Source organism: Leucopleurus acutus (assembly GCF_964270905.1).
Source record: "Leucopleurus acutus genome assembly, chromosome: 13".
Classification (NCBI taxonomy): domain Eukaryota; kingdom Metazoa; phylum Chordata; class Mammalia; order Artiodactyla; family Delphinidae; genus Leucopleurus; species Leucopleurus acutus.
Window position 1 is genome coordinate 9279008 of NC_139155.1, and position 16034 is coordinate 9295041.

General features: G+C 34.8%; 1 protein-coding gene across 2 annotated transcripts in view; it reads left to right on the forward strand.

Moving 5' to 3' along the window:
• TMX3 (thioredoxin related transmembrane protein 3) overlaps window positions 1–16034 on the forward strand; it is a 44300-nt gene that overhangs the window by 14794 nt on the left and 13472 nt on the right. Inside the window, exons 5-12 of one of the 2 annotated variants that reach the window (XM_082853579.1) lie at window positions 2110–2155; window positions 3719–3799; window positions 5916–6015; window positions 6706–6783; window positions 9086–9152; window positions 12761–12859; window positions 15653–15710; window positions 15909–15962. In XM_082853579.1, the coding sequence (XP_082709705.1) occupies window positions 2110–2155; window positions 3719–3799; window positions 5916–6015; window positions 6706–6783; window positions 9086–9152; window positions 12761–12859; window positions 15653–15710; window positions 15909–15962 (583 nt within the window). The remainder of the gene's footprint in view (window positions 1–2109; window positions 2156–3718; window positions 3800–5915; window positions 6016–6705; window positions 6784–9085; window positions 9153–12760; window positions 12860–15652; window positions 15711–15908; window positions 15963–16034) is intronic. The other variant, XM_082853580.1, reaches the window with a different exon arrangement.

A 16034-nucleotide genomic window follows, 5' to 3' on the forward strand; every position in this document is an offset into this window, starting at 1 on the left:
AGTGGGATATCACCTCTTACTTCTCAGAATGGCCATCATCAAAAAGTCTACAAATAACAAATGTTGGCGAGGATGTGGAGAAAACAGTTGTATACAGTTGGTGGGAATTAAATTGATGCAGCCACTACGGAAAACAATATGGAGGTTCCTTAAAAAACTAAAAGTAGAGCTACCATATGATCCAGCAATCCCACTCCTGGGTATATATCTGGAAAAAATGAAAACTCTAATTTGAAAAAATACATGCACTCCAGTGTTCACAGGAGCACTATTTATAATACCCAAGACATGGAAACAACCCAAGGGCCAACAGACGATTGGCTTAAGAATATGTGGTATATATATACAATGGAATATTACTCAGCCATAAAAAGAATGAAACTCTGACATCTGTAACGATGTGGATGGACCTAAAAAGTATGCTTAGTGAAATAAGTCAGACGGAGAAAGATAAATACTTTATGTTATCACTTATTTGTGGAATCTGAAAAATAAAACGAATGTGTATAACAGTACTGAAACGGACTCACAGATAATAGAAAACAAACTAGTGGATACCTGTAGGGAGAGGGAAGCAAGGAGGGGCAAGATAAGAATGTGGGATTAAGAGCTACCAACTAGTATATATAAAATAAATAAGCACCAAGGATATATTGTACAGCACAGGGAAATACAGCTATAATAACTGTAGATGAAGTATAATCTATAAAAATATTGTCACTATGCTGTATACCTGAAACTAATATAATATTGTAAATCAACTATACTTCAATAAAATATGTGTGTGTGTATGTATGTATGTGTGTGTGTGTGTGTATATGTGTGTGTATATATATATACTTGACAGAGTAAGTCCTAAATTAGAGATAGGCACAAATAAATTATGTAATTGGTCTAAGTTCACATGACTATTCAGAGGCAGAACCTGTATCTTCATATATATATATATATATATATATACACCAAGTTCCTGTTTTTGTTACCTCTGTTGTTTGTGTTGCCTCTAATAAAAACCATTGTTGATCACTGTCTGAAACCTTTTGGTCACCTCTCTCCATGCATTTAAGGGAGAAGCTCTAGAGTTGACAAGGGAAGGAGGAGAGATTTTCGATATTATTTGCCACTAATTCACTTTGTCTTTATTCTTGTGTATTGATGGGGAGTGATGAGAAACCAAAATTAATGATTACTAAAGTGATGAGTAAATCAGAACTCACATTATAGAGGTAGTTTCAGCTATCATAAGAATATATTCTGGAAATAAAAGGAGAGATCATGTGAGTAAATACAGTATACTTTGCATATACTAGTATAAGTATATTGTATTTTGTCTACTAACAATATTTTATTTCTTCTTTCCTGTCCTAATTGCCTTGAATCTGTAAAGTAGTATAGTATTAATTTCCCATATTGATTATTATACTTCCTAAAGTCCAAATTCTCTGTTGTTTGCTTGTTTTCATTACTATTCTCCTTTCCCTCAAAAAGATTCCACTGTAGTGTGTGTCTCATTTTAATTAACATGCGATTTCAGAATAATCTTTGAAATAACTGGAATTACTCTAGGTTATTACAGAAGCAGAAACTTTTAAAACAAGTAGATAAAATTGCTTTTAGATCATATATTAAATTAGTTTTGCAACTATGATTTATGTTTTTAACATTAAAATACAAAGCATTTCTTTTAAGACTCAGAAAACACTAAAGGAAGAGATGGGCCTTTTTTGAAGAAATATTTGTCCTGGAAATGAACTCAAATGAGGAGTGAGACTTTATTTATATATGTGTGTGTGTGTATATATATTATTTTTTAAAAACAAGAATATCTTTTAAAGTAAATACTTTAGAGATAAAAATTTACTCTTTTGGCATTTTTCTTTGTTATAGTATTTTTGTGCAGGTCATAAGTTGGATTATTAAGTAATTATTTTGTATGAGAATGTCATGTTTTTTCTTTTTTGTATGTGTTTATATTCTTTTATAAGAATTGAAAACAGCATATCTATATGGGTTTGTATAAATATATATTTTTTTAAGTAAAAGGCTCATTTATTACCTAGTTTCTCATTTAAAAAAAATTTAGAATTATTTATTCTTTTTCTTGTCAAGGCATTGCTTCAGAGTTTGGAGTTCGAGGTTATCCAACAATTAAGCTGTAAGTTGAGTGTTGTATGTTTATATGTGTATTTTTATTAGTTCACTCTACTTACATTTTATTACATTAATTTCTAGTAGCTTCCTTGGAGGACTGAAGATTTGGGTTCCGCAGTTCTTTCTAGGTGCAGTGTGTGATCCAGGGAGAGGGACTTCATCCGTGCTTTTCTTTGCACTTAAGTTAATGTGTGGTTTATGGCTAATTCACCAAATGTGTTTTGAGTTTACTGTGACAGGTGCTGAGCAGGACAAGGTATACAGTTGTAAATTAGGAAAGCTCTACCCCTGAGGAGCTCAAGGGTATATTCTGTTTAACTTGTGAATCCTGTCTCCTAACAAATTTTACTTTTCTATGATTGAAATAGACTTATTTCATTAGAGATGAAAGAAAAGAGAATCAAATTGATGGATGTTAATTCTCATCTGTAGATGTTGATCACGTCTAAGACAGAGCATATATGGTAGAAGAAATATTGTGATAATTCTAAAGGACTTGTGTTGTATAATCATAATGTTATTGAATTTTCTCATGAGTTTAATCCTGATCTCATCCTTATTTCAATAATGTGGAGAGTTGAGGAATTATTTTGAAACTTATTTTTATTTTAAAGTAAGTTATTTTAGTATTTTAAAATCTCAGATTTTAAAATTTGACTAATTTTAATTTTTTTATTTCTTGGATTTTGTGTTGGCCTCCCTTTCTTCCCCCACTGTTTAAAAATGTTTGCTAAGGGAATTCCCTGGCAGTCCAGTGGTTGGGACTCTTTGCTTTCACTGCTGAGGGCACAGGTTCAGTCCCTGGTCAGGGAACTAAGATCCCACAGGCCACACGGCATGGCCAAAAAAATAAATAATATAAAATAAAATAAAAAAAACACACGCACACATACAGAATACTTCCAGGGCAGAACCTTTAAAAAAAAAAAGTTTGTAAGCCTCTTTGACTTCCTTGTGTTCAGTAAATTATCTTTTCTATCCTTTCTGTTTAATTATAGATGTTCTACTGTGCTTCCACAATTTTTTTTTTTTTAAATTTCAGTTAGTTGGACACAATTCATTGGCAGGCTTTTGGAAAATTATCTAATTTTCTAGAAGAGGTATTTTTATGCATTGTTTTACTCTTTAATCTTGGAGCATCTGTCATGTTACTCTGATGTTGTATTGCTTAAAATGGGTTTTACCTTTACCAAAATACTTTTAATTCCCTGTCCTTTCACATACTTTTTAATAGAGAAGATAGTGAGAATTAAGCTTTGATGAGTTCTTGACTGTGAATGTATATATTTTTCATTTAACAGAAGGCATAGACACAAGGCAGTTATCAAATACAGAGTAAAATATTTTCATGTAATTTTAATAAAATACAGCCTTTTTCTTTGCATTTTGGTTGTTGGTTCCCTGAAGCCAGTTATTGGCTGTTTTTTACATGATTATGCTACTTCTAAAACACCACTGCATTTACTATTTTATATGCTGTAATTTGTGTTACAATAGAGAGTGATTATCATTAAATGTGAAAACAGTTGAAATAATCTAAACTTTTACCCTATTTTCTTTTTTTAAGATTAAAAGGGGACCTGGCGTATAATTACAGAGGACCACGAACTAAAGATGATATAATTGAGTTTGCTCACAGAGTGTCTGGGTAAGTTCATATTATGAAGGGCCTTTACTATATAATATTAGTATTTGCAAGTTAAATGTATTTGAGTAGACCATAGTGAACATACATATTTTTAGGTGTTTAGCCTAAATAAAATTTGTCTGTTTATTTATAAAGGAAAGCTAGGGTTGCGTAGCATATGCAAAGAGCTCCTCGAGAGGAATAAAAGGGTCCATGATGTTATGTACTTGTTAGCCTCACATTTAAATTCACTTTGTGTATAGAAGAATATTTTCCCCAATGGATTTTTAATACATTTTCAAAACTTGATTACTTCTAACAACTTTGTGAATCTTAATTTTTTAATTATAATTTTGCCTTTGTACTGCCTGGTTTACATTCATTTATTTTTCTTGTTATCGAATTTCAGTTTTAAGAGAAACCCCACAGCATTACATTCTAAATAAACTTGGGCTTTAATCCCTAGCCTTTAATACCAGAAAATGCTTTTTAGATGCAGCTAAAATACTTTCCCTCATCTTTCACATGCTGCTTTATGCCAACTGTGAGGTATTATTGCACATTTCGCTTAGAAGGTAATATAATTAGTACCCAGAGATCTTTTTGAGTTACAGATCTCTGAAGTTTTACTGCTAAGGAATCAGAAATTCTTCTGTGTTTCCTTTTGGTTTGAATGTGGTGTTTTTTTTTTTTTTACTCTACATCTTGCTGGTGTATAAAGAAAGTTGGTACATATAATTATTTAATGTGATTATGTGTAACTTCTGGAAGAGGACTTTTATCAAAATAGGTTAAGCTACTTTGACTTTGAAAGTATGGTTGCTTATGAGTTTGACAGGATATATTATATTGATAGCTTTAAATAATTTTAAGATAAATTAACATATTGGAATGGATTTGTTGGGTGGCATGATACTATCTAGCTTAAATTATTTGAGAAAATGCACAGAATTAGGAATGGTCTTTATATATTAAAGTTTGCAAAGCTTTAGTGAAGTATAATTTTCACTGTATTTTCTCGTTGATTGCATATTTCATTTTCTTTATTTGTGAGTAAATGAATTTTGAGATAACTTCATATTACATGAGGGGGTCGCCTGTAGGACTATTTTATTCCCCTATAGTTTAAATTAGTCTTTATGTTTTGGCAATTTTTAATGAGTTTTAGTTTAAGCTTAAGATGGCCTTCTGATGTAACTGGGAGTGACTCTACTGCAAAGGGAATTTCAAGAGTCAGTTCTGGAGTTGCATCACTTACTAGTTAATTACTAAAGTATTAAAATAGAGGCTGGAATATAGTGATGCAATGCATTTAAAGAATTGTGTGTTTCGAAAATGTTTGCCTTTGCAGAATACATTTTGTTCTGTTTTGCAAATGTGATGGAGTAAAAATCTAATAATATAGATCACACTAAAAAAAGACTGCCTCTTAGCTTTTAATAGTATTTCATAAGTGATATGTTTTATAATAATCTTTGGTATAATTCATTTCTCAGCCTATTTGGCTTTGAAAATGACTGTATAATAAAACTTTTTGTAGTTTTGTTTTCTCTTCCTGAGATTCTTATATGCTATTATGACTACCATTTTCCATTGTATTTTTCCTGAGAAGAATAACATACTTAGGAAACATTTTAGATTTTAACCTTTATAGTGTGTTTTGAAACTAGCATTTAAATGGTCAGAGTAAGACATAAGTATTCTAAACATAATATTATAAACTCCTGGAATAGTATTTCACAGTGTGTTTGTGTGAATGATCTTTCGAAAGGGAGAAAAAAAATAATTCTCATGTGGATTGTTTTGTTTTTAGCTGAGGATTCTAAATGGATTATAGTTCCATCTTTGCCTATCAAAACATTGGTTAAGATGATACTCTCTAAAGGGATGTATTTAAAGCTTATTTTTTAAACTGGTAGATTAAATTGTAGGTACTGTATTTTTATGATATGGGTATAATAGTGGTCATGGGCCATAGTTTATTAGATTTATGTAGATTGAGTGATATACTTAAAATGCAATTCGTACAATATTAAAGCTTTGTAACTTTAGATAGGATGACATATAAATAGGAGTAAATTATGTACTACCCTTAGTTCAAGTGCAAGTTTTTTTGTTTTGTTTTATTTTCAAACAGGGCTCTAATTCGGCCACTTCCAAGTCAGCAAATGTTTGAACATGTGCAGAAGAGGCATCGTGTATTTTTTGTTTATATAGGTGGAGAGTCACCTCTGAAGGTATCAAATGATTTTTTTCTTTAATCCACAAGCACAGATATATTGTAATTTAATTTTCTGTATAACGAGGGCTTCACCAAAAACTCAGGACTTATTTCACTCTTATTAGAAATACTTTAGTTGAATCTAAGTATTTTTATAATAAAACCCCTTCGTCATATACCCTCTATAGTATTTGCCTTCATGAAACAATTGAGTAAAAAGTGGGTGGGTGTTGCCTGTGTTAGTATATTTCTTCTGTTGACCTGGTTATTTAGATTTTGTATTGCTTTTTAGCATTTTGAGTCTTTGAAACTGCGACATGCAGTTTGAGTGTAAACCTCTTAAAAGCAAAAGCTCATTGTCTTAAGATTATTGTATGTATGTATGTTTGTGTTTGCATGTCAGACACACACATCTCTTCCTATAATCATCATCAAATTAAATTAATAAATATGAATTGAGCTTGTTATATTTAATGAACTGTATTTGAAGGCATATAAAAGCACTTAGTTACAATGGTCTTTTGCCTTAGAAACAGTTTATTTCATTTCCTTATATTTAATCTTTTCACATGAAAAGACTTAAGGTAGCTAATTGTGATGATACTACTTAGCAGTGATACTACTTGCTCTGAATGTTTAATGAGGAATGAATTTTGATCTTGATTAATATTTAAAAGTCACCTTTTTTCTGTTTGTATCTTCACAGGAGAAATACATCGATGCTGCTTCAGAATTAATTGTATATACATACTTTTTTTCTGCCTCAGAAGAAGTTGTCCCTGAGGTAATATTTAAAGTTGGATTTTAAGTAGTATATTAATTACTATATATATTAAACAACTGTTTGTTGTCCTTTAATTGTGTGCCATGCACAGTTTTAAGTCCTGGATTATTGATGGCAAGCAAAATCATCAGGACCCTGATAGGATGGAGTTTACGTTCTCATGGGTGGGGGAAGTGGACTGAGTTTTAGTATTGTAGATAAGAGCCTTCCCTTGGGTCCTCAGACTGAGATAGTGGTCCTCGGTAAACAAAGCTATAAACAGGATATCATAACTGCTCTAAAAAATAATAAAGAAGCAGTGTGATAGTAAGGACATTTAGAGGTGGGATGGCTACTCTTGTTTGATTGATCAAGAAATGTCTGTCTGAGGAGAAAATACATCTGAACTGGGACTTATGGGATGTGAAGGAGCCACGCACTGATCTGTGGCCATAGTAAACCAGAAACAAGGAACAGACATTACAGATGGCCAAGATGAGAACCTGCCTGGCATAGTGGAGTAACAGAGCCATAGCCAGTGTGGCTGAACTGCAGTGAGAAAGGAGATGGGAGGTAGGCAGAGGCCAGTGGAGGCCTTCTAGGTCAGGGCCACGCATGTGAGGATTTGGTCTCAAGTTCATTTTAAGGACATTACTCTGTGCTAAGTGCAGACACAATTGGATCAGGATGAGACTAGATCAGGAAGCTCAGTTGAACTCTTGAAGTAATCTAGGATTTAGGCTTGAAAGTTATTAAGAGAATTAGGAAGAAGTGAAAGAATTGTATTTGGAGATAGAATTTTTTGAGCTTGTTCTAGAGGAAAAGAGGTGCATCAAGGATGACTCTTAGGTTTTTGGCCTGAACAACTGGTTAGATGGTGGTGGTATTTATGAGCTGGGGAATATTGGGGAAGGAACAAGTTGGAGTATGGGAGGAGAGATGGTGTTTTGAAGGTTTATTTTACTTTAAGTTGACGAATTAGGCATCCAAGTACAAGCATCAGATAAGGGTTTGGAGATAAGTCACGGCTGCATAAATGAAATAAACTTCTTAGACATGGGATGCAAATCTGGGGGAAGATAAGAGGGTCCAGGTCCTAACAGCAAAGGACAATGAGAAGAGATTGCCAGTAAAGTAGGAAAACAAGGTGAATGGGAAGCCAAGATAAAAAGTGTTTAAGAAAGGAGTGGCCAATTGTGCAAGATGCTGTGAAGCAACCAAGGTGAGGAGAGGAAAGAACTGTGGTGTTTGTCCCCATAGAGGTTGTTGGTGGTTTTAAGAGAAACAGTTTCAGAGGAGTATTGGGGACAAGTGACTCACTGGTGTGATATCAGAGACTGGCTCACTAAGGGATACCCTTGAAAGGGAGAGATGCTGAATGCTGTGAAATATCCCAGGGTACCTGTGTGGATGAGTTGCCAACCATGGGTGAATAGAGGCATGCTGGATGGTAGAGCCTCACCTGAGAGCTTTACCACTGCCCTTACAATAGTTATTTTCATGGTGCTGTGATGTAACCAGATCATTCTAGATCACCTGTGACATACCTTCCTCCCTTTTTAACCTTTCCAGGATAGCTGTCCTTATTTTAATTTTATTATTACTTTTACTTTATTAGTTATCTACTGATTTATTTGTTGTTATGCTCAGTATTACCACACTCATGTAGTAATTCTGTGTGGCTTACCTAAATTATATCTTTTCTGCTCTGATACTGATTTCTCTACTGTAATTTTTTATTTTGAAATAAGTACAACACAGGTATAAGAAGCAGGTACCCACTGAATGGATTACTTATTATTAATGGCCATTGTAAGTTCCCATTCATAAAGCAGTTTATTGTTTAAGCCTGCTCTCACCTCTCAACGTGTGTTAGCAGATCTCACTCTCCTAACTCCCCAGTGAGGTGGGTGCTCTGAAACCTGGATTCACGGGAAGCCGACTCCCCAGGTGAAGTGATGGACTCGTTTCACAGCCTGGGAGTGCTGGGGAGAACTTACCTGTGCTGATTGCTACCTTAGCCCCTGCTCTTCCGCCGTTTCAGAGTGCCTCCAGGCCTTCACTTCCTGTGATATCTTTGAGTCTGTTAATAACTCTAAGAATATTTCGTGGTTTCACCAGGGCAAACAGGGCACCGTGCCAGGGGGTGTATAAAGAGGTATCAAGCCCAGTCCTTGGATGAGCTAGGGATTGACTGTGTTCTTTTTAACTGTTGGTAACTTTTTTGTGGTTGTCATCATTGTGGTTCCCACCCCACCCCGGTAACTTTCAATGCTTTTGAACTCATGGCTACCAACTGAAATTTTTTTTCTGATTTTCGCAGTATGTGACCCTGAAAGAGATGCCCGCTGTGCTTGTTTTCAAAGATGAAACTTACTTTGTTTATGATGGTAAGTTCCAAAGTTTTAACTCATGTAAACACTTTATAATTACAATGTTGTATCTATTATAGGGCTTAGGTGTTGATGAAAGATTTAGTAAATGCAGCTACTGCTTACATTCCCCGTTAGTTGAATGACTGTTAGGTTTTTCTTACCCTTCAACTTTAGTTTTTCCACTCAGTGTTCTTTCATCCTGAGTTTGGCTACAGTAAATTTCTCTTTTTGTCAGATCATTTGCCTTTTTTAGAAATGAGCCCTAGGCAATTTCTGTACATTACTTTAAAATATTCAAAGTTAATTTTAAAAAGGTCTAATATTTGAGACACACAAAGATGTGAAAGAAATAAACCATCTTCAATAGTGGTGAAGCCCTGGGGTATTCTTCTGTAGCCTTTTCTCTCCCACCCTGACAGAAGTAACCACCCACCTGCTATTCAGCATTTCTCTGTTGAAGCAAATACTTGGTCTATTTTTTAAATATTTTTATTATATCAAACACACATTATAGTAAAGAGAATGCTAAAATAGTAAGACTCTACATACATACCTGTCACCCAGGTGAGACAGTTACTAAGATCTTACCACGTTTGCTTCAACAATGTTTTTTCTTTGTTGAAGCATTGTAGCAAATCCCAGTGGCATTTCATCGCTATGTGCTTCATTATGCGTCCCTGACTACACGTTTATTATGCATTTCTTTAAAAATGTGGGCTTTTGGGAGTTTCTTTTTTTAAGATAACCACATGCTATTGTAACACTTAACAAAATTAACAGTAATTCCTTGGTATTATCAAATACTTACTACCAGAGTTTGCAAACTGGGCTTTGAGGTAGCTTAGGGCAGTGCAGCAGACTCACAGGGGCATGCGGAGATAGTTCGGATTTCAGGAAGCATTGAAACTCGACATCTGTTGGACAGTACACAGCCACTGAAAAGCAAAAGCAGATGCAAAATCTCACCTACTAGCAATGTTAGTAACATTGTAAACTACATACAGTTAATGAAATAAAAAATCCAGTTTCTCATTCTTGCTAGCTACTTTTCATATACTCAGTGGCCTTGTGTGGCTTTTGTTGGAGAGCAGATAGGGACCATTTTATTCATATCAGAAACATTCTAGAGAGTTATTTTTACTGAACCAAACTTGGGTCCACTCTCCTGTGGGCAGTAAAGCCAATCTGCTGACGCCGGGTTGTAGTGAAGGAAAGGGCAGCTTCAGTGCAGGGCGCCAGGCAGGGAGTCCAGGGCAGCTAGTGCTCAAAGGCCAGGTGAGGGAGGGGAGTCACAGGGTGTGTGATCAGCTGGTGCACGGTCCTCTGATTGGTTGATGGTGAGGTAACAGCAAGGGCCATGTCAGTTAACATCATCAATCCTTAGGCTGCAGTAGGCCTGGGGGATAAGTGCTCCTGGTCATCAAAACAACTCAGGAAAGTGCATCAGATACAGTTACATAAGCAGAGAGTATGGGGGAAGGGTTGCCCAGGACTGCCCCTTAGGGGTTCTGCTCAGTCACATTATCTTATGATGGAGAAGAAACCAGAAGTGTTTGAGAGCTGTAAGCTTTGAGTTGCTTAAATGACTCAGATGAATAGAAGAATATCTAATAAAAGGAATATTTTGATTGTCCTGTTTTAGTCAAAGGAGCATTTTAATTGTTTTGACAGTAACATGAAGACAAAGCAGTTCTGAAATCTTATATCTTCACTATCTTTAGATAAATGTGAGGACTGTGTTTTATTTCTTAATGTAGTTTAATAACCACCATTTACCTGTTATGTTTTGTACAGCAGGTACTATCTATTTGCTTAACTCGATATTTTCATTTTATTCTCACCTTAATCTGGTAGTAAGGCAGATAGATAAATATCCTGAGATTACAGAGAGGGTAACTAAGAATGTTAGATAAAGGAGAGAGATATGTAGTTAAATTACAGGTTCATTCCTTTGCTCATTCATCGGATATTTGTTGAATGGCTGCATGAGACATGGGGCTTAAAAAGGAAATTAAGAGGAACTTGCATATGTGAAAATGTGTTAAGGAAAATTCATATTCCATCCACTTATTCTTTATCTACACTCCTTGTATGATAAGCACTTAGTATATTTAATATATTGTCTTATTTGATCATTACAACAGTCTTTTGAGATCAGCAGTCTTACTGTTTTATAAACAAACAGGATTAAAGAGATTGTTTTTGTTTTTTCCAAGTTAAAATAGTACATGGTATAATCAAGATTCAGCCTTCAAATCTCTTGTTCTAGTTGCATTATGAGTTTCTTAACTCAGAGAGCCACTTCACTTTTTTTGGAAAAAGCCCTGATTTTCTTTATTAAAGAATACATTTAAGTCTAAATAATGGCTAAGAAGTGCCCTTCCCAATCCATGTTTCAGATGTGGCCTCCAATGCATAAGAAAGAGAGGGGTAATGTGTTCAGTATCTACAGATGTTTTGAAGGCCAACATTTTCTAACTCAGTAGTCAGTACTTAGAAGTCTTCAGATAAAAGGTTACTTTGAATGCTTATCCTACTATTACACTGTTAATAATTTCAGGAACAGTGGGATGGGGCTTAGGAGGATAGTTTATTTCCTAATGAGTTTTAGATTTATCACTTTTGTGAATAATCTTTAGAAAATTTGCTTTTGACCTGGAGTGGAGATTATGGCCCAATAATCAACTTCTAGTTTTATGTTTGTTTTCCTAATTCATATATCCAAATCCATAAATGCTTTCAGATTTGCATTATATTACTTATTTTATAGGTTTGATAACTTGAAAATGTTTTGTTTAGCAATGCAAGTGACAGAAAAAGCACATCTTTCAAGAAATCAGTAAAATCCAGTCTTCATCCATATTGGTAGGCTTTTACATCAACTTCTTTTTCATGCAGTTGTAATAATTTTTCAGAATTACTTCAGAATTATATTTCTAATCAGGATATAATTCTCTTGGATATTGTAAATGTTTCCTGTCTGCTCATCAGAGGAAGTATTTGACGTTGAAAAGGGCTGAAATAGTATGTGTGACTTTATATGTGAGTTTGTTTTACATATGAAGGAGGGTTGTAAACTGAGGTCAAAATGTCATAAAATAGAGAAGAACAAAGAAATTATAATAAAAATTGCCCATAATGCTATCATCCAAGACTAACCATCAACTCAGGAAAACTATTTATAGGAGTATATATATGCCTTCATTTTATCACTCTATCAGTTTTTTTCATACTTTATTTTTTACAGAGTTACAGTCATGTTGTAATATTGTTTTGTTACCTGCTTTACCACTTAATTACTATAATTTTTTAAAATCTATAAATGGTCTCTCTCAACATGTACCATAATGTTTTAAATTATTTCCTGTTTAGGATGTTTCAGTATTTCCTTTATTTTTATCTATCTTTGTTATTTTCAGTGGTGTTATAATGATGAATTGTTTTGTGCATTAATCCTTTTTTTACATTTGATTGCTTCAAATAGCTTTCTAAAAATGAAATTTATGAATTTAAGATTATGATCCTATGTCAGGCATTTTATACATGCTGCTAGATTAAACATTATAAACATTTTAACATCATATTTACACTATAATTTATCAACTTTGTTTTGTTTTTTTAAGAGTACGAAGATGGTGATCTATCATCTTGGATCAACAGGGAGAGGTTTCAAAATTATCTTACAATGGATGGCTTCCTCTTGTATGAACTTGGAGATACCGGTAACAAGCATATATACAACTCTCCATCACACTACAAAACTTTTCCTTAACTGATTACTTCAATCTGTAGAAAATGAATTTTTTAAGTTCTATTTCATAATATCATTCCTTCTTTCAGACCTGAATGCCACTTCAACTTTATGAGACTACAGATTAATATTAACCAAAGAACATACCTTTGCATGTGGAATAAAGATTAGCTAGAAAGGGTTTACTAATAGAAGTGATAGTGACAGGGAAAACAGAGCCTGGAGAAAAAGGAAATGAGAAAAAATAACCAACCAGAAAGCTGTCCACAGGACGCTGATTTTGTAATAGGAGTTGGAATACAAATTAGCACAACCTTTGAAAGCCTGCTTTTACCTGTGAAGAAAATATGGGCATCAGATTGGCATGGTTTCTCGAATTTATGTAATTGAAAGTGATAAGCAAAGCAAATATAAATATAGATGCAAAAAAGAAAGCTGTAAGGAACTACAGCTGTAAGGACTGGTCTAAAATAGATGTGAACTACAAAAATTGTAAGAAGCTAACCATGTAAATTTTAGGAGGAAGTGTTTTGTAAATTTATAATGAATTACAAATAAGAAATAAGTCATGGTTATTGTTGCCACATTTGTTTCCATTCACAACTTTATGATAGTTGGATGAACGTATAGTTTTAGATTAAAAGAATGGGAAAATGTTACTCAAGGCTTAACTTTTTAATCTGAGAAATAATAGGTATCGAGTTTCTTCTTCATGATTTCCTGCTCTTGGATCTGGTTAAGAATACAAATTAGAAGCGCTCCAACACATTTTTCTGTTACTTGTAACTTTCACAGGATGGTATTTGTTCTGGTTCCTGAGCCTTCTTTTAATGTTGTGTCTGGTGATGCTTCTGTCTTTGCTTTCCTTGCAGAGGGAGGTGTGTGTTAGCTCAGTGTTGGAAGTTGACGCGGATACTGTCAGAGACTGTGGGTTTACCTGCTGATTCATGCAGGCCCGCGTGAAGGGAAAAGGGGGAGAATGTAGGAATACGGTAGTTCTGCTCTCAGTACAGCATCGAAGGAGGCGGCAATTAAAATAGGCAGCTTTGCCAAAGCTCTTCAGTGTCTTCTCCCAGATTGATTTGGAAAGAAGTTGGCTATGGCAGTGTTTCTTTGTGTTCCCAGTGTAATTGCCCTGGTTGGGTGTCAGCTTCGGCTGTGCCCCGCTTGTGGTCCTCCTTGGACACTTGTCATATAAGCCCCGCAACAGACTCCTGGCCCTCGGTGGCTTCAGACACCTAGTGTATTTTCAGGACTTCTGACTGCAGGTCCCTGCATCTTCTGACTCCTGCTTACTTTCCCGTTTTGTCTCACTCTCTCCCGTCCCCGGCCACGCTGACTGTTCAGTTTCCTGAAAAGGCTGTGTACCTTGCACCAGAGCACCTTTAAACATTCTGTTTTCTTTGCCTGGAAAAGTGTAGTGAATTTATATTCATCTGTCAAACTCAGACCAAATACTGCTTTCTTAGTAAAGTCTTTCACTAACCCCCTGGAACTACATTAGTTTACTCTTATAAAATGTTCTTTTATAAACCCCATGTCCCTGTCCTCCCCAAGTCTTCTGATTGTTAACCACACGTCTGTGTGTGTGTGATTGTCTTCCCCAAGTGCAGAGCTGTGTCGGTGTGCTCCTCACTGTGGCCTCGGGAACTAGCCCTGTGCCGGGTCCACTGCTCGGCGCCCAGTGACTGTGAACTTAATACACGAGAAACCCCCCCCTGTGTCGGCCTGTGGGAAGATGCTGGACATGTTGTAGGCATTTTGAAAACACTCATGAAGCACTTTAAATTAAAGGCATAACAGTAAAAACCAAACACTGAACAGTAAATGCAGTAATATTTCAAGAGGGGAAATAAACATTATGAACTAATGATTTTAGCTGAAGGTTAAAAGAAGCGTCAAGATTGTTAGAATTTAAAGTTTGTATAGAATTTAAGTATGAAATTAGAGAAGATATGGGGATGAGATTGAAAGATTGTCGATTTAATCCTACGTTTATGTACCTACTCTGAGCCGGAAACTATCCCAGCATTTTTGTACATGTAATCTCATTCAACTCTCCAGATGACTTTGAAGTAGATAATAGTTTCTAAAATAAGTTGGCGTCCTCTGAGGTTAAGGCACGTGGCTAATGGATGCTGTGCTTCACTGTTGTCCTCCCAGGCCTGGAACATGATAGACCATGCTGGATTGCAGGGTCTGGTCTTCTGACTTCCGTACCAGTGCTCTGGTTGTTACGTCACGCTGCCGTCCTGGAGGATGTCAGAGATGAATATGATTTATGTTCTATTGAGGGTTAAATAAATTTGAGTCAGTTGTATTTTGTGCATTAATTACTAGCAAACAGTGGCCCGTGGTACCAAAGGGAATAACATTGTAAAAATCATTTTCTTGTTCTATACCATTTTTTCAGAGCTGTAGTCATTCTTAGTATATTTCTTTTATCAACTGGTTCCTTATAGTTTTAGTTTTCAACAAAATACTTACTTTAGTGTGTGGGTTGTGTGAAAAAAATAACAATGTGAGTATATGAATTGTTAAATATTTACTGTTATTGATATTTACATTTCAGGGATGGGAGGTAGATGGGAGTTTATCACTTGGAGTCAACAGTTCACTGTTTCACTCTGCTAAGCATAACATGTTTAAGATAATTGGAATTGAATTCTGGAAACTATATACTATTTTCCTATTCATTGCTACAGTAATAATTGAAAAGTTTAATGAGGATTATTGAATTTAGATATGTCATTCTTAATTTCAGGAAAGCTTGTGGCTATCGCAGTAATTGATGAGAAAAATACATCAGTTGAACATACCAGGTATGGTGCCTTGAAATAGTTTTAAGCTTCAAATATCATCCAATTCAGACTTTACATGGCTTCAGATAAACTTGACATAGTATCTTTACTTTTCCTGCAGTGTTAGATATTAGATAAGGCAGCATATATGATAATTGAGTAATTATATTTTTCAAGTTGATGAAATGCAATATTCATGTATTTTTTGTTTTCTCACAGATTAAAGTCAATTATTCAGGAAGTTGCTAGAGATTATAGAGACCAGTTCCACAGGTAGGTGTTTGCATTCTGGAAGGCTCCATTATCTTTGTCTAATTAGGTTTTGTAATACAGTAAAGCAAACAC